The sequence below is a fragment of the Choloepus didactylus genome, chromosome 4, assembly GCF_015220235.1.
Source record: "Choloepus didactylus isolate mChoDid1 chromosome 4, mChoDid1.pri, whole genome shotgun sequence".
NCBI classification, from domain to species: domain Eukaryota; kingdom Metazoa; phylum Chordata; class Mammalia; order Pilosa; family Megalonychidae; genus Choloepus; species Choloepus didactylus.
In genome coordinates this window covers 93,243,126-93,263,151 of record NC_051310.1, presented here as the reverse complement: position 1 = coordinate 93,263,151, position 20,026 = coordinate 93,243,126, and the positions used below count along the sequence as shown (strand labels likewise).

At 37.9% G+C, this 20,026-nt stretch overlaps 2 protein-coding genes across 6 annotated transcripts in view; one reads left to right on the top strand and one right to left on the bottom strand.

The window, feature by feature from the left end:
* RCCD1 (RCC1 domain containing 1) overlaps nt 1–17,365 on the top strand; it is an 80,559-nt gene extending 63,194 nt beyond the window's left edge. Inside the window, exons 9-10 of the transcript XR_005216363.1 lie at nt 14,035–14,088; nt 17,199–17,365. The gene's annotated coding sequence lies outside the window, so the exon portion shown is untranslated. The remainder of the gene's footprint in view (nt 1–14,034; nt 14,089–17,198) is intronic.
* The window catches only part of PRC1 (protein regulator of cytokinesis 1), a 48,020-nt gene continuing 40,043 nt past the window's right edge, over nt 12,050–20,026 (bottom strand). Inside the window, exons 12-15 of one of the 5 annotated variants that reach the window (XM_037833071.1) lie at nt 17,806–17,916; nt 17,039–17,215; nt 16,674–16,715; nt 12,050–15,152 (exon numbers count right to left, since the gene is read on the bottom strand). In XM_037833071.1, the coding sequence (XP_037688999.1) occupies nt 15,081–15,152; nt 16,674–16,715; nt 17,039–17,215; nt 17,806–17,916 (402 nt within the window). In that variant the 3' untranslated portion in view covers nt 12,050–15,080. The remainder of the gene's footprint in view (nt 15,153–16,673; nt 16,716–17,038; nt 17,216–17,805; nt 17,917–20,026) is intronic. The other 4 variants (XM_037833072.1, XM_037833075.1, XM_037833073.1 and 1 more) reach the window with 4 other exon arrangements.

The window sequence follows — 20,026 nt, the reverse complement described above, 5'->3', positions numbered from 1 at the left end:
ATTAATCTCAGATAAAATAGACTTCAAATGCAGGGATGTTTTGAGAGACAAAGAAGGCCACTACATACTAATAAAAGGGGCAATTCAGCAAGAAGAAATAACAATCGTAAATGTCTATGCACCCAATCAAGGTGCCACAAAATACATGAGAGAAACACTGGCAAAACTAAAGGAAGCAATTGATGTTTCCACAATAATTGTGGGAGACTTCAACACATCACTCTCTCCTATAGATAGATCAACCAGACAGAAGACCAATAAGGAAACTGAAAACCTAAACAATCTGATAAATGAATTAGATTTAACAGACATATACAGGACATTACATCCCAAATCACCAGGATACACATACTTTTCTAGTGCTCATGGAACTTTCTCCAGAATAGATCATATGCTGGGACATAAAACAAGCCTCAATAAATTTAAAAAGATTGAAATTAATTCAAAGCACATTCTCTGACCACAATGGAATACAATTAGAAGTCAATAACCATCAGAGACTTAGAAAATTCACAAATACCTGGAGGTTAAACAACACACTCCTAAACAATCAGTGGGTTAAGAGAAATAGCAAGAGAAATTGCTAATATATAGAGACGAATGAAAATGAGAACACAACATACCAAAACCTATGGGATGCAGCAAAAGCAGTGCTAAGGGGGAAATTTATAGCACTAAACGCATATATTAAAAAGGAAGAAAGAGCCAAAATCAAAGAACTAATGGATCAACTGAAGAAGCTAGAAAATGAACAGCAAACCAATCCTAAACCAAGTACAAGAAAAGAAATAACAAGGATTAAAGCAGAAATAAATGACAGAGAGAACAAAAAAAACAATAGAGAGGATAATATGAACAACCTTGGTTCTTTGAGAAGATCAACAAGATTGACAAGCCCCTAGCTAGACTGACAAAATCAAAAAGAGAGAAGACCCATATAAACAAAATAATGAATGAAAAAGGTGACATAACTGCAGATCCTGAAGAAATTAAAAAAATTATAAGAGGATACTATGAACAACTGTATGGCAACAAACTGGATAATGTAGAAGAAAATGGACAATTTCCTGGAAACATATGAACAACCTAGACTGACCAGAGAAGAAATAGAAGACCTCAACCAACCCATCACAAGCAAAGTGATCCAATCAGTCATCAAAAATCTTCCCAGAAATAAATGCCCAGGGCCAGATGGCTTCACAGGGGAATTCTACCAAACTTTCCAGAAAGAACTGACACCAATCTTACTCAAACTCTTTCAAAACATTGAAGAAAATGGAACACTACCTAACTCATTTTATGAAGCTAACATCAATCTAATACCAAAACCAGGCAAAGATGCTACAAAAAAGGAAAACTACCGGCCAATCTCCCTAATGAATATAGATGCAAAAAATCCTCAACAAAATACTTGCAAATCGAATCCAAAGACACATTAAAAAAATCATACACCATGACCAAGTGGGGGTTCATTCCAGGCATGCAAGGATGGTTCAACATAAGAAAAACAATCAATGTATTACAACACATTAAAAACTCGAAAGGGAAAAATCAATTGATCATCTCAATAGATGCTGAAAAAGCATCTGACAAAATCCAACATCCCTTTTTGATAAAAACACTTCAAAAGGTAGGAATTGAAGGAAACTTCCTCAACATGATAAAGAGCATATATGAAAAAACCCACAGCCAGCATAGTACTCAATGGTGAGAGACTGAAAGCCTTCCCTCTAAGATCAGGAACAAGACAAGAATGCCCGCTGTCACCACTGTTATTCAGCGTTGTGCTGGAAGTGCTGGCCAGGGCAATCCGGCAAGACAAAGAAATAAAAGGCATCCAAATTGGAAAAGAAGAAGTAAAACTGTCATTGTTTGCAGATGATATGATCTTATATCTAGAAAACCCTGAGAAATTGACGATACAGCTACTAGAGCTAATAAACAAATTAGCAAAGTAGCGGGATACAAGATTAATGCACATAAGTCAGTAATGTTTCTATATGCTAGAAATGAACAAACTGAAGAGACACTCAAGAAAAAGATACCATTTTCAATAGCAACTAAAAAAATCAAGTACCTAGGAATAAACTTAACCAAAGATGTAAAAGACCTATACAAAGAAAACTACATAACTCTACTAAAAGAAATAGAAGGGGACCTTAAAAGATGGAAAAATATTCCATGTTCATGGATAGGAAGGCTAAATGTCATTAAGATGTCAATTCTACCCAAACTCATCTACAGATTCAATGCAATCCCAATCAAAATTCCAACAACCTACTTTGCAGACTTGGAAAAGCTAGTTATCAAATTTATTTGGAAAGGGAAGATGCCTCGAATTGCTAAAGACACTCTAAAAAAGAAAAACGAAGTGGGAGGACTTACACTCCCTGACTTTGAAGCTTATTATAAAGCCACAGTTGCCAAAACAGCATGGTACTGGCACAAAGATAGACATATAGATCAATGGAATCGAATTGAGAATTCAGAGATAGACCCTCAGATCTATGGCCGACTGATCTTTGATAAGGCCCCCAAAGTCACCGAACTGAGCCATAACGGTCCTTTTCAACAAATGGGGCTGGGAGAGTTGGATATCCATATCCAAAAGAATGAAAGAGGACCCCTACCTCACCCCCTACACAAAAATTAACTCAAAATGGACCAAAGATCTCAATATAAAAGAAAGTACCATAAAACTCCTAGAAGATAATGTAGGAAAACATCTTCAAGACCTTGTATTAGGAGGCCACTTCCTAGACTTTACACCCAAAGCACAAGCAACAAAAGAGAAAATAGATAAATGGGAACTCCTCAAACTTAGAAGTTTCTGCACCTCAAAGGAATTTCTCAAAAAGGGAAAGAGGCAGCCAACTCATGGAAAAAATTTTTGGAAACCATGTATCTGACAAAAGACTGATATCTTGCATATATAAAGAAATCCTACAACTGAATGACAATAGTACAGATGGCCCAATTATAAAATGGGCAAAAGATATGAAAAGACAGTTCTCTGAAGAGGAAATACAAATGGCCAAGAAACACATGAAAAATGTTCAGCTTCACTAGCTATTAGAGAGATGCAAATTAAGACCACAATGAGATACCATCTAACACCGGTTAGAATGGCTGCCATTAAAAAAACAGGAAACTACAAATGCTGGAGGGGATGTGGAGAAATTGGAACTCTTATTCATTGTTGGTGGGACTGTATAATGGTTCAGCCACTCTGGAAGTCAGTCTGGCAGTTCCTTAGAAAACTAGATATAGAGTTACCATTCGATCCAGCGATTGCACTTCTCGGTATATACCCGGAAGATCGGAAAGCAGTGACACGAACAGATATCTGCACGCCAATGTTCATAGCAGCATTATTCACAATTGCCAAGAGATGGAAACAACCCAAATGTCCTTCAACAGATGAGTGGATAAATAAAATGTGGTATATACACATGATGGAATACTACGCGGCAGTAAGAAGGAACGATCTCGTGAAACATATGACAACATGGATGAACCTTGAAGACATAAGGCTGAGCGAAATAAGCCAGGCACAAAAAGAGAAATATTATATGCTACACTAATGTGAACTTTGAAAAATGTAAAACAAATGGTTTATAATGTAGAATGTAGGGGAACTAGCAATAGAGAGCAATTAAGGAAGGGGGAACAATAATCCAAGAAGAACAGATAAGCTATTTAACGTTCTGGGGATGCCCAGGAATGACTATAGTCTGTTAATTTCTGATGGATATAGTAGGAGCAAGTTCACAGAAATGTTGCTATATTATGTAACTTTCTTGGGGTAAAGTAGGAACATGTTGGAAGTTAAGCAGTTATCTTAGGTTAGTTGTCTTTTTCTTACTCCCTTGTTATGGTCTCTTTGAAATGTTCTTTCATTGTATGTTTGTTTTCTTTTCAACTTTTTTTTTCATACAGTTGATTTAAAAAAGAAGGGAAAGTTAAAAAAAAGAAAAAAAGAAAAACAAGGAAAAAAAAAAAAAAGAAAAACAAGGAAAAAAAAAAGATGTAGTGCCCCCTTGGGGAGCCTGTGGAGAATGCAGGGGTGTTCGCCTGCCCCACCTCCATGGTTGCTGGCATGACCACAGACATGGGGGACGGGTGGTTTTGGGGGTTGAGCCCTCTACCACAGGTTTTACCCTTGGGAAGACGGTTGCTGCAAAGGAGAGGCTAGGCCTCCCTATGGTTGTGCCTAAGAGCCTCCTCCCGAATGCCTCTTTGTTGCTTAGATGTGGCCCTCTCTCTCTGGCTAAGCCAACTTGAAAGGTGAAATCACTGCCCTCCCCCCTACGTGGGATCAGACACCCAGGGGAGTGAATCTCCCTGGCAACGTGGAATATGACTCCCGGGGAGGAATGTAGGCCTGGCATCGTGGGACGGAGAACATCTTCTCGACCAAAAGGGGGATGTGAAAGTAAATGAAATAAGCTTCAGTGGCAGAGAGATTCCAAAAGGAGCCGAGAGGTCACTCTGGTGGGCATTCTTAGGCACACTTTAGACAACCCTTTTTAGGTTCTAAAGAATTGGGGTAGCTGGTGATGGATACCTGAAACTATCAAACTACAACCCAGAACCCATGAATCTCGAAGACAGTTGTATAAAAATGTAGCTTATGAGGGGTGACAATGGGATTGGGAAAGCCATAAGGACCACACTCCACTTTGTCTAGTTTATGGATGGATGAGTAGAAAAATAGGGGAAGGAAACAAACAGACAAAGGTACCCAGTGTTCTTTTTACTTCAATTGCTCTTTTTCACTCTAATTATTATTCTTGTTATTTTTGTGTGTGTGCTAATGAAGGTGTCAGGGATTGATTTAGGTGATGAATGTACAACTATGTAATGGTACTGTAAACAATCGAAAGTACGATTTGTTTTGTATGACTGCGTGGTATGTGAATATATCTCAATAAAATGAAGATTAAAAAAAAAAAAAAAATTCTAAACCAACTAAAACACCTCCGGTATCATGTAACAGCACAAAAAGCCCAAATCTCATTAACCTCCGTCACCCACTTAAAATATTCCCTAACTCCCTCCAAAAAAGCAATACCACCCCCCACAACAAACCAAAACCCCTTTCTTTCCTCAAGCTAGCTGAAAACTTTAAAAACTCCAACCACTATCTAACCGCGGGGCCCACGCAACCCTTGCAAATTCAAAGGGGGCCAGCTGCTCTCAAGCCACAGTGAAGCAGCAATGATAATTTACTCTTGCCTGTGCCACAAACACTAAAAATTTAAAAAAATAATAAGGTCAGTTAGCTCTGGTTGTAAAGTTAGTTGTATTTCCCATCTGGAACCCTCATCCCCCAGGAAACTGTATTAAGTTTGCAAACACTCAGTATACCCCAAACCGACTGTAAATCTGACCCCAAAAAAGCTCCCTGCAGGGGAAGTAAATGTAATATTTAAAAACCCCCTCACCTAAAACTTTTGTATCTACTAATAAAAACTCAGCTTATATATTGTTAAACCACTCAGCCGTCCAGTTTCTCTTCTAGCCTTTCCCTTAAGTCCAAAAACCCTTCTCAACATAACACCGCATTACCTCAGGCTTAAAATCAATTTAAGCAATACCACACACTAAACAAAACTCAGCTAGCACTTCTAGCACTTAGTAAACTTCAGACACAAGACTTTTTTTTAAAATTCTAAACCAGCAGGAACCATCACACACTTAATGGATAAAGCATACGTTTGCTTCTGGCATAACTCCTTACACCCTGAAGCATCATATCTCAGCTATCTTAACATCTCCTACTGTAATCACACCTTGTATTTTAGCCCTTCAACATGAACATGGGTCCCCACTGAAGCCTACCTGCACTACAGTAATACCGCTCCTCTATTCTGGGGAAGAACCACCCAAAATGTCTCAAAAAGTTACACTGAAAAAGTTCTCCAATATAACAGCTCACAACACGAAACAGAACTCTGGCATAGGGGCACGTTCAGGTCAGCTATTCAATATCTCAGGAGACAAAGAGGATAATGAACTATTCCCTACCCTAGACCCCAAAAAATAGCCTTTTCCAACTCATTTTCCACAACTTACTCTGCCAAAGCCATGACACACACGAACACATCAGAACCCAGCTACTCCCCCTTGTGCGTAGATGATTTCTTCTCAAGCTGACTAATCATCAACCCTAAAAAAAATATGCTTATTCTAAGCGCCTTTAAATATTCTCAACCCCAAGGATCCACAACTGCTCTCTCCTTTAAGGAAACAGTGTACTACTTCCTGTGCAGGAACACAACATACTTTATCTTCCCAAGGCTATGATCTGAAACCTGCACTATTGTCTCATTACTCCCAAATGCAACTGTCTTAACCCCACAGAAATAGCCACTTCTGGCCAAATCCCCAACTTAGGTTCATTTCTAAAAACCTCCCTAACTCTGGGCAAGCTACTGAAGCAAAAAAGGATAACAGACACAGCAGAGTGGGTATATCACACACACAATAAACCTATTTAAAAAAAACAAGCATTAAACGTTCAATTTTCCGAGGTCTCTTCTGGTTTGCGGGCATTCTAAGTTAGAAAGATCAGTTTTAAACATCTCTATTATGATGCAGCAGTCTTGGAATGCCACTGTAATAACCATAAAAAAACAACAAAGATCTCTATACAGCTTAGCAGATGTAGTCCTGCAAAATAGAAGAGCCCTATATGTCCTGACCACTGTAGCAGGTGGTACTTGTGCTATAATAAACGAAACTTGCTGTTTCTACATTACCACCACAGGGCAGGTAGTACAAAATCTAAAAATCCTAAAAGAAAACATGAAAAATATTAAAAGGGCTAAAAAAAAATGCAACTGACAACTCATCCTGGCTCAGCTCTCTCATACCCTACTTATCTCCTCTACGTTCTATACTAATACCTCTAATAATACCTCCTATCATGCTCATTTTAATCCTTTTCCTGGGACCCTGTCTCTTACAACTTTTAATTAAATTCATTTGCAGAACAATACAAGCCATCAGCAACATGCTACTCCAAAGAAAACACTCTTATCAGCCATTGTCCCTGCAAGGAACAACTCCCACCCCCCATACCCCCTCCCACCAACTGGAAGCAGATACAGAAGACAGATTTGCAAGAAAAAGCCTAGAATGTTAGGCAAAACTCCCCACCCCCAAAACACACACAGCCCACTCTTAGCAAATATTCCAGGAAGCCCTCTGCTTCCACAGCGATGTGACTGTTTACATAAAACCTACTCTTAGCTAACATGGCAGTTTGAGCAAGAACAAACACAAAAGTTTTCCATAATGTAATAACCTCCCTAAAGTCAACTTCTTCTTACCCACCCTAAGCAAACCAATCCCCTGACATCAACTCCTTACTTCTCTATCTTACTCCAAACCCCTCCTAAAAGCTATAAAATTGTACTCCCAGCTTTGTTCAGGGCTGTTGCCTTTTTTCACTTCAGCCCACCTATGTGTAAATAAACCTGTCTCCAAGTTTTGATCTCTTCTCTTCCCAGTCAAAAAACCTAACACTTATGAAACTAGTAAAAGAGCAAATTAAATCAGAGTAATCAGGAAAAAGAAAATATTTTCTTTTTAAAGAGAACACAATATTAAAGAGAAATATCAGTGAACCCCAAATCTGGTTATTTGAGGTGATCAATGAAACAGCTAAACCTCTGATAAGGAAAAGACAAATTACCAACATCAATCAAGAATGAGAGACACAACACATTCTACAGATCTTCAAAGGATAATAAATATGAACTTTATACCAATAAAGTGAACAATTTAGATGTACTTAACAAATTCCATAAAAGACACAAACTTCCAAACCTCACTTAAGAAGAAAGGACATGCAGATAACATGATACTATACATAGAAAATCCTGAGAAATCCACAACAAAGCTCCTGGAGATAAAGTAGCACAGTATAAGATTAACATGCAAAAATCAACAGTGTTTCTATAAACTGTAATAAACAATCTGAAGAAGATATCAAGAAAAAAAACCAAAACTCCGTTTACAATAGAAACTAAAAGAATCAAATATCTAGGAATACATTTAGCCAAGGATATAAAGGACCTGTACTCAGAAAACTATAAAACATGCTAAAAGAAAACAAGACCTAAATAAATGGAAGAACATTCCATGTTCATGGATGGGAAGAGTAAATATTGCTAAGATGTCGGTTCTACTCAAAGTGATTTACAGATTCAAAGCAACCCAATAGAAATTCAAACACCTACTCTGCAGAAATAGAAAAGCCAATCATCAAATTTATATGGAAGGGTAAGGGGCCCCAAATAGCCAAAGCCTTCTTGAAAAAGAACTAAGTTGGAAGACTCACACTTCCCAATCTTAAAACATATTACAAAGTCACATTAATCAAAACATAATCAAAACAGCATGATACTGTCACAAGAACTGACATAGACCAATACCATCAAATTAAGATTTCAAAAATCAACCCTCACATTTATGGCCGACTAATCTGTGGCAAGGATACCAAGTCCACTCTAATGGGAAAGAATAGTTTTCAACAAGTGGTGCTGGGGAAACTGGATGTCCATATGCAGAAGAATGAAGGAGGACCCCTACCTCACATAGACAAAAACAACTCAAAATAATAAAAACCCTAAATATATGAAACAGAACTAAATTACTTCTAGAAGAAGACATAGAGAAGCATCTTCAGGACTTTGCATAAGGCAATGGTTTCTTAGACTTTACACCCAAAGTACAAGCAACAACAGCAAAAAAAAAAAAAAAAAAGATAAATGGGACCTCATCAAAATTAAAAACTTTCATGCATCAATGGACTTTATCAGAGTAAAATGAAAACCTACATAATGGGGGAAAATATGTGGAAATCACATATCCAATAAGGGTTTTTATATCCAGAATATATAAAGAAATTCTATACACCTTAACTCAAAAAGGCAAACAACCCAATTAACAAATGGGCAAGACTTGAATAGCCATTTCTCAGAGTCACAAATAGCCAAAAAGCACATGAAAAGATGCTGAATATACTTAATCAGAGGGAAATGCAAATCAAAACCACAGTGAATTACCACTTCACACCCAATAGAATGGCTAGTGCTATAACAAAGTAAAATAAAAACAAAACAAAATTGTAAGTATTGGAGAGGATGTGGAGAAATAGGAACACTCATTATTTGTGGGAATGTAAAATAGTGCAGCTATTTTGGAACACAGTTTGACCAACTCCTCAGAAAGTTAAATATAGATTTACCATATGACCTGGCAATCCCACTCCTATGTATGTGCCCAAAAGAATTGATAGCTGGGGCTCAAACAGTTATTTCCACACCAATGTTCATAGCAGCATTATTCACAATTGCCAAAAGATGGAAGCAACCCAAGTATGCATCAAGCAATGAATGAAAAAAATGCAGTATACACATATAATGGCATACTATTCAACTGTAAAAAGGAATGAAGTACTGATGCATGCAACAACATGGATGAACCTTGAAGACATGTTCAGTGAAATAAGCCAGACACAAAAGGACAATTATCGTATGATCTCACTGATATGAAATAATTAGAATAAGCAAATTCATATAGTTAAAAACTAGAATATAGGTGACCAGGTGCTGGAGTGAGGTAAGGAATGGGAAATTAATGTTTTAATTGTACTGACTTTCTCTTTGGGGTGATGGAAGAGTTCTAGCAATGGATGGGGGTGATAGTAGCACTACATTGTGAACGTAATTAACAGCACTGAAGTACATACTTGAATGTGGTTCAAAGAGGTCATTTAAGGTTGTATGTATATTACTAAAATAAAAAACAAAAGAAAACATAGGACTTTACAATAGAAGCAGTGACCCCTAATGTAAACCATGGATTATAGTTACTATTTAAGTATAAAAACGTTTTTATCTGTTGTAACAAATATACTATATTAATGGAAGGTTTTAATAATAGAGGAGGTGTAATATGGAAACTATTTTATGCTTGATTTTTCTGTAAACCTATAACTTCTCTAATTAAAAAATAAGTATCTATTAAATAAGTTGAAATTACAGTTAGAAACTTCTCCACAGAGAAAAGTCAAGGCTCAGCAGGCTTTACTAGTGAATTCTACTAAACATTTAGGAAGATATATTAATTACCACAAACTCTTCCATAAAAACTGAAGAGGAGGAAAGACTTTCCAGTTCACTTTGTGAGGCCAGTGTACTCTGATAACAAAACTGAAAACATTATTGTTAGGAAAGAAAATTACAGACCATATTTCTCATGAACATAGATGCAAAATTTCTAAACACAATGTTAAGAAATAATACCCAATGATATATTAAAGCAATAATACATCATGACCAATTGAGGTTTATCCCAGAAATGCAGATTTACATTAATATTTTTAAAATATAAATTCCCATAAACTAACTTAAATAAAAGGATCATCCACTAGATGCAGAAAAAGCATTTTAGAAAATCCAACATTAATTCCTGATAAAAACTCTAAGCAAAGTAGGAATGGAAGGGAACTTCCTCAACCTGATAAAGAGTATATATGAAAAATCTACAGAATACATTATTAACAACAGTGAAAGACTGAATACTTTCCCCCTAAGATCAATTACCAGATAATGACATCTGCTCTCATAACTTCTATTCAGCATTGTGTTCAGCCAGTTCAATCAGGCAAGAAAAGGAATTAAAAGACCATGAAATTCCACAGACATAGGGGACTGGTGGTTTGATGGGTTGAGCCCTCTACCATAAGTTTTACCCTTGGGAAGACGGTTGCTGCAAAGGAGAGGCTAGGCCTCCCTATGGTTGTGCCTAAGAGCCTCCTCCCGAATGCCTCTTTGTTGCTCAGATGTGGCCCTCTCTCTCTGGCTAAGCCAACTTGAAAGGTGAAATTGCTGCCCTCCCCCCTACGTGGGATCAGACACCCAGGGGAGTGAATCTCCCTGGCAACGTGGAATATGACTCCCGGGGAGGAATGTAGACCTGGCATCGTGGGACGGAGAACATCTTCTTGACCAAAAGGGGGATGTGAAAGGAAATTAAATAAGCTTCAGTAGCAGAGAGATTCCAAAAGGAGCCGAGAGGTCACTCTGGTGGGCACTCTTACGCACACTTTAGACAACCCTTTTTAGGTTCTAAAGAATTGGGGTAGCTGGTGGTGGATACCTGAAACTATCAAACTACAACCCAGAACCCATGAATCTCGAAGACAGTTGTATAAAAATGTAGCTTATGAGGGGTGACAATGGGATTGGGAAAGCCATAAGGACCACACTCCCCTTTGTCTAGTTTATGGATGGATGAGTAGAAAAATAGGGGAAGGAAACAAACAAAGGTACCCAGTGTTCTTTTTTATTTCAATTGCCCTTTTTCACTCTAATTATTATTCTTGTTATTTTTGTGTGTGTGCTAATGAAGGTGTCAGGGATTGATTTAGGTGATGAATGTACAACTATGTAATGGTACTGTGAACAATCGAAAGTACGGTTTGTTTTGTATGACTGCGTGGTATGTGAATATATCTCAATAAAATGAAGATTAAAAAAAAAAAAAAAGACCATGAAATTCAACAGGAAGAAGTAAAGTGATGTTTCTTCATAGATGACATCACTGTCTAGGTATAAAACCTCAAAGAAAACTAGAAAAAAAGCTACTTGGAAGTAATAAAGTTTAGCAAGGTTGCAGGGTATTAGATTAATAGGAAAAAATTGTGTTTCTGTATATTTTCAACAAATGGAAATTGGCAAATTTAAAATCAATACCATTTACAATAGCATCAAAAAAGAAAGAAATTCTTAGGGATAAATCAGACAAAGATGTGAAATGGATCACAGATGTATGTAAAATTTTAAACTTTTGTTAAGTATGAGAGAAAACCATTATGAGCTTGGGTTAGGTAAAGATTTCTTAACTACAATACCAAAAGTTCAATTAACTTCTGCTTTGCAAAATACACTGTTAAAAGAATAAAAGGATAAGCCACAGATTTATGGAGAAAATCTTCGCAAGGCATATGTAGGCATACCTTGTTTTATTGCGCTTTGCTTTATTGTGTTTTTACAAATTGAAGGTTTGTGGCAACCCTGCGTCAAGCAAATCTATTGGTGCCATTTTTCCAATAGTGAGTTCTCACTTTGTGTCACATTTTAATTAATGTATGTACAGTGCTTTTTAGACATAATGTTATTGCACACTTAACAGACTACAGTATAGTATAAACATAACTTTTATATGTACTGGGAAACCATAAAATTCATATGACTCGCTTCATTGCAATATTTGCTTTATTGTGGCAGTCTGGAACCATACCCGCAATATCTTTGAGGAGTGCCTGTACCTGATAAAGGACTTGTATCCAGAATATATAGGGAATTCTCAAAATTTACTTAAGGACACAAACAACTCAATTTTTTAAAATGGGCAAAAGAGTTGAACAGACATTTCAACAAAGAAAACAGAAGGATGGCAAATAAGCATATGAAAAGATACTCAACAATTAGTCAATACAGAAGTGCAAGTTGAAACATAATGAAAAAAAAGAACACCCACTAGAATGGCTAAAGCTACAAAAACAATACCAAATGTTGGCAAGGATGTGGAGAAGCTGAACTCTCACACGTTACTGGTGGGAATGTAAAACAGTGAAACCACTTTGGAAAACAGTTTGGCAGTTTCTCAAATAGTTAAACATATACACCTTTCATGTGATCCAGCCATTCCACTCCTAAGGTACACAAAAGAAAAAAATGTATTGATACAAGGACTTGTATATGAATGGTCGCAGCTGCTTTATTTGTACTAGCTAAAACCTGGAAACAACCCAAATGTTCATAATAGGTAAATTAACTCTGGTATATCCAGATGTATTAGTCAAGTTTCTCCAGGGAAACTGAACTGACATGTAAATATTATGAGATTTACTATAGGAGTTGGCTTACATGACTCGTGCGGGTGGGCAAGTCCAAATTCCATAGGGTAGGCTGCAAGTTGGGAACTCTGATGAAGGTTTTCGATGAATTCCCTAGGAGAAGCTGGCTGGCTGAAGTAGAGATGGAAATTCTTCCTTCTGACTGCTGAAATCATCACTTCTTTTAAGGCCTTCAACTGATTGGATGAGATTTTTCTCAATGTTGCAGGCAGTCTCCTCAACTGACTGTAGAAATAATCAGCTTCAGATGCATACAACTTACTGATGATTTGAATCCACAAAATATCCTCACAGTAACAGTCATGCCAGTGCTTCCTTGACCAAACAACTAGGCACCATAACCTAGCAAAGCTGACACATGAACTCAACCATCACACCACAGAATGGAAAACTACTTAGCAATAAAAATGAATGAACTATGGGGACAAGCAACAATATAGATGAATCTCAAAAGTCATGAAAAATAGTAAAAAAGATAGATCAAAGAGTACATATAACATGATTCTTACATAAAACTCTAGAAAAAGCAAACAAATCTGTAGTGTGGCAGAAAGTAGGTCAGTGGTTGCTTGATGGGTGGCAGTGGGATGGAGGGATAAAGTGACAGGAAAAATTTTTGGGGGGTGATGTATATATTCACTAACTTGATTGTCATGTCATGATGGTCTCATGGTGTATGTCAAATTTTATCAAAGTGTACATTAAATATGTGACGTTATCTATGTAAATTATTCCTCAATAAAGGAATAAAGTCATGTAGCCATATTATTAGTTCTTCCTCTTAATATGACAAATAGCTATGAAATAAGTTTCCTAATATTAATTTAGTCCCTTTATTATCAGGAATTAAGGTTTTCAATACTCTCAAAAAATTTTTTCTGAGAATAAGAGATATTAGAAATGCACTAAATGTAACAATCATACTTCCTACTAATAATTTCTTGTACATCTTTTTAAGTCTCCTGTTTTCAACAAACCAAACCAACTGAAAAGTGATTTGAAAAAAAAAAATGAAAACCACCACAGTTCATGTATTTGAAATGTAAGTATACACATTTTAATTTATTTTTAACAATATATTTATATTTTAAAAACAGGACATGTATACGTATGACTAGACAGCATGGCTGACAAAGACCAAGTCCACACTGGTAAGCTTCTGAGAACCATTTAATGTGTTGCCAGTAGTATTAGTGCAGGCAGAGTAAGAATAAATAATGGTGTTTTGGGGAGAACAAGTAGTGATTGGCTAGGTGGAGAAAGAAGGAGCTACGTTGTGGAAGCTCTCACGGGAACATCACCCCAGTACTGATGTGCAAAATTCCAAATCTCCACAGCAGAAATGGTCTAACCCATTCAAATGCTCCCCTGCCCCCCCCCAGCTTAGCTGGCAACTGCAGGAGGGAGAAGAACTCAAGCAGAGTGGGCACAGGGATGGGGGGGGACTGGATCCAGAGAAAAACTCTGAAGAATAAAGAGTTCAGAAAAGCAAATGTGTTCATACACACATAACCCCACAGAGGGCATTGCACTATAATAACAGAACTGTACACAATTAACCAAGTCACTCCCAGTCTCTCTGTCACTTCTTTGGCAGTAGGACAGGCTACTCAATTTCTGATACACAAAGACATGCTCATGAGGAGGGCTGCCCTGTGGGCACAGGCCTTCTGGTGAGAGCAAAGCTAACAAAGCTACAGCATTAATTGAACATCTCTAAATTAAAAAGATCTTAATTGCTAATTACAAGTATACAAGTCAGAATTACCTCTGTCCCATACCCCAAGGATGGGCACAATCTATCATTTTCCTACACAATGGAGAGAAATAAAACAAGCCTTGATCATGCTTCAGCAAGTGAAATTATGGGGTACAGAAAGAAAATAGGTCCCTATATGCTAAAATTTGCACTTACTACTATAAACTAAGTTTTAATGTATTTTTTTTGAGCCAAAATAAAACCAAGTCTCTGAGGACCCACTGAATAAATGATGTAACACTCATCTGTGTCTTAAAGTTAAGCCCATGGTCATGGAAGCCATCCAGGGTTTTAAGCAAACCAAACTGAAGAATAATTAAAGCTACCCCTCTATAATTAGGTCAAGGAACAGGAAGCCACAGCTGGCTGGCTAATCAGGGCTTCTCAGGACTGGATGTTGGTCGAATTGAGGATTCGAGAAGTAGCATCAGATTTGGAAGCCTTTGAAAGTTCTCGCTGTTGAAAAATAAATAACATCAGTGACAGTACTGCCCCTATAATGCATGCCCCTCCCTTCTAAGCATGGTTAAGTGTCAGCAGAAGGTCCTCTGAGGGCTATTTCTTAACAGGTGGTGTTAGAAACAGAAGGTGAGGTGATCTGAGCACCATTCTATTAGTACAGACCAAGCACCTGTGCACATACACCCCTGTCCCCTTCCCTTCCCTCAGGTAGGTTATTCTGTTAAAACCTCGCAGAAGAGAAATCCCTTATACTTCACAAAACTACTCTGAGTTGTCAAGCTGAATAGGCAACAAGCTTTGGTCTCTTCAGCCCTTTATAAAATAACGGGCCAGACCACATATCTACCAATCCCTGGGGCTGAGGGCCTTGTAACCTGCTGGTGATTTGATCTCATGCTGGAGCACATGGTATAGAAGCAGAAGATAAAGCATGAATGAACTGTTGAGAAAGAGAGACAGTAGTAGAGGTTAGTCTACTGGCTTCAGGGCTGCCTGGTAGCGTCTACCAACCACAGCAACCAAAACCAGCTGAGGATCCCTAGGACTAGCAGTGGAAATAAGCAGGCACATTTAAGCTGCAGGTGGATGAAATGGGGCTTGTCTGAGCAACCAAAAGAGAAAGCAGTGAAATAATGTCCAGCTATCAGCAAGCCAGACTGATACACACTCACTTCTACAGGTAGAATCACTAGTCATGTAATTTGGAAAAAAAATGCCATGATATGAGGCTACTAGCTTCAATGCTCAAAACTAGCTATAGCCTTGGGCAACTGTCCCATTCTCCCTGTCACTGCAGCAACAAGAGAGTTGACACCCTAGACTTTAAGTCAATACCCCATCAAGGGCAAGGGGCAGCCTTCTCTCTCAATAGAAGATATGCAAGGAATAGAAAACACAGATTGTTAAGTAAAGAATACTGCAGTGAATAGGGAGTGGGAAGAGCATTCTAGAAAATTATCATCTTCCAGCGCCTCATAAATGCTTTAGTAGCTTAGTGGGAGAACTAAGGGAAGGCAAGGAAATGAGCACTGGCTAGCACAGAGTAGACAGAAAGTTGGCGATTTAGCCCTGAGGGGTTAGTAAGGAAGATACTCCAGGAAATAATCAGCACACAGGCCGAGAACCTCATAGGCAGCACACAGCCGGGGTCCCCTCCCCACATGATGAGGCTTCTGTTATTCCCAGCACAATGGGGAGGGTGAAGGTTTTTCTGTTGTGAAATAACAGGTTTAAAAAATAAAAATTGCCTGACTTTAGGTAGGGCTGAGAATCCAATTCAAGTTTGAACAAATTTTCTTATTAGTCAGCAGGTTAATAAGTCAGTTGGGAACTTAAGCCAGATATTATTTTTGAAGTCTGTAATAGAAATTCCTGTTACTTTTGTAAAAAAGAATCTGTGATAGTACAGCTGAGATTACTGGTTAGCGTAGCCTTTGCCCAGATGGGAAGGGAGCCAGCAGATGACAGATCAGTTTGGAGAAGGGACGTGGGACATGCAGGGGTTGCCATACAGACCTGAAGCCCAACAGTGGAGCTGTCAGAGAGGGACGGATCCTTCTAAGGACAAAGAATTAAGACAATTACCAAGAACTCCACCAAGAGAGCACCAGGGTGGTGATTAGAGGGGTCACCTCCTGCAGCCAGGGAATGGTACATCTTAAGCAGAAGGATCCAGGTTAGATGTCTAGTTGCTGCTGCCAACTTCCTTCCTATACACCCTCCCTTAACCACCCCCATCCCCACCATGGTCAAGGCAGGAAAGGGATTCTCAGCCTCCAAGACAACTGTCCTTTATGGCCTGGGTGCCCCTGGGTAGACACCCACTCTGCCCCAACTGTGTGCTCCCCAGAGACTGGTAGATATTAGAAAAGGTGAATTACCGCAAACTCAGAATAGGTGCTGGCAACAGAATTAATGCTGAAGTTGCGCTGGAGGGGGGCTGAGTCGGGGTACCCACCGCTCAGGATGCTGCCATTGAGCTCCAGGTTCTCCTTGTTAGCTCCATGCCTAACGGCACGGGGCGTTTTCTTCCCTGAACAGGTGGAAGTGACGACTGGCTGCAGAGAAAGGAAAGATGGATCATATATTCTCCTTATAATGACTATAGAGAAAATCCCAAAATGCTAAACGGCTGGTACCATCTTTATGTTATTTGTGTCTCTGTAATCCTATACTTTTGGTTTAAAAATATATATATATAAACCCTTAATGCTTTAGAGAACACCTATCTTGAGCATACTCTATAAAATATTTCAAACACTAAAAACATTTTAACACATGTCCCTGTCATGAGTACATATGTCTAGTGATCCAGAATCACTGGGCTGGAACCCAGGTGCAGGGAACTAGCACAGCAACAGCTGGAGACTGGGCCTTGAACCAAGGGTATGGAATACCATGTAGTCTTCATTTTCCCAGTCACATTAAAGTCCTTCCTGTTGTACCAGTAGGACCCAGGCTAACCATTTTTTTCTTCCTCATTTAGTTTTTTGACCATCATCTAATGATACCTTACAGCTGCCAACTCTCAGCATCTCAGTGATAACTGAATACAGGGGTCTTAGAAATTGGAACTAGTAGGTGGGGCATTTCAGTAAATAATCTAGGGCAATAATTAGGGATGTATTTATACTCAGAACTTACTAACCTTGCTGCCAGAAGGTGGAAGTCGAGACACAGGAGAGCGGTAGACTGTCCCCCCAAAGATAGGCCGAATGCTGCTATTGGCTGTAGCGTTGGAGATGGTGGTAGTGTTCAGCTAAAGAAAACAACAGATGGATTACTGACGTGAGATAATATCCTCAGCATTTCCAGCAAACCATCTCTACCACAATCCATGAAAGGTAGGTTTATGTGGTAAAGAGTATGCCATGACTAACAGGTTGAGGAAAACTGTGAAAACTGTTCAAGGCCAACTTTTATCTAGCTGATGGGACTGTGAATGGTACAATCATTTTGTTTCTTAAAAGTTAAACATACCAACTAGATGTGTCCCCTTTGCTCATAAAGTTGACATCCCTTTTCAACATGAACAGGTTAGGGTGGTCACTGCCTAGACATCCCTGAAGATCAGGAAAGTAATTAAACTAGAAGAAGGGGTAACAACACACAAGATAGAATTTAACAAAGGATTATGAATACTGAATGTTTGTATAATTTTCTTTTTCTTAGTTGCTAGAGTATTAGAATAGTTAGAAGGAAAGAACTGAAATAATGAACCTGTAACCCATAGCATGCTTTGAAATTTATTCTATAGCTACTTGTTAAATTGTAATTTGAAAGCTATACCTTTTGTATATATGTTAGATTTTACAATAAGGAAATAACCGAAACTATGGTATTATAACTCATAATAACTTTGGAAATTTCCTATGTATCTACTTGTTAAATCATACTTTGAAAGATATTACCTTTTTATATATATATTATATTTCATAATAAGGAAATAATTCAAACTGTGGAATTGTAACCTATAATATTCTTTGAAATTTGCTCTATAACTACTGGTTAAATTGCACTTGGAAAGCTATCACTTTTATGTATATATGTTATATTCTACAATAAAAAATGATAAAAAAATTTTTTTAAAAAGTTATACACTTATCATATGACCCTCCATTCCACTCTTAGGTATTTACCCAAGAGAAAAGAAAGCATACACCGTCCATAACAAAGGACTTATACGCAAATATTTATACAGCTCTATCTGTAATGGCCCCCAAACAGGAACAATCCAAATATTCATAAACAGGTGAATGGATAAACAAATTGTGGCATATTCATACAGTGGGGTATTAATAAAAAGGAGTGACGTGACATGGATGAATCTTAAAAAAAATTATGCTAAATGAAAGAAACCAGACAAAAACAGTATACACTGAATGATATCATATAGATAACATTCTAGAAAAATGTTATAAAATCTGTAGTTACAAAGAATAAACCCTTTGCTGGGGCAGATGGCAGAGTGAGGAGGGAGGGAATACAAAGGAGCTGAGGAAACTTGGGGGGTAATATGTTCATTATGTTGATGATGCTACTCTAACAGTATATACATGTCAAAACTTATCAAAGTGTACATTGTTAATATATGCAATGTCATTTATAATCAATAATGTAAGAAACTGTTGGAGTAAATTATAAAAACAATTTTAGGTGGATTAAAAAAATTAAATGGGAAAAAACAAAACTATTTGATACAGGGGGCAAAATAGGAATACATTATAGGAAAATATCTGTGACTTCAAGTCATGGATGGATTTCTTAGAAGGCACAAGTACAAGCCATAAAGAAAAACACTGACAAAAATGTTACTATATTAAAATTAAGAACTTCCTGTACATCAATAAAACACCATAAAGGGTAAAAAGTTGCACAAGAAAAATATAAATGCTGGGAAAGCTGTTTCTAACAACTGACAAAGGGGTAGCATCTAGGACATATAAAGAATTCCTATAAAATTTATAAGAGACAAATACCCTCCCCCCCAAAAAAAAAACATCAAAAGACATCTTGAGAGTGAGAGCAAGATGGTGGCATAGAGAAGTGTGGAATTTAGTTAGTCCCCTGAAACAACTAATAAACAACCAGGAACAACTAATAAATAACTTGGAACAACTGCTGGGGGACAACCATGACTGTCCACATAGTACACCAACCTAGATTGGGTGGAATGACTGAGATTGCAGCATGAAAACTGTAGGTAAAAACTGCAGAAATGTGCCAGGAGCCTCCTCCCCCCACAGCAGGCTGAACTGCAAGATCTCACTGTGGGAAAAGCAGCATTCCTGGAGCGAGCAAATATAGCGCAATCTAGCTCCAACTGGGGTTTTAATTAACAAAGATGGACTACTGAATACAAGCTACAA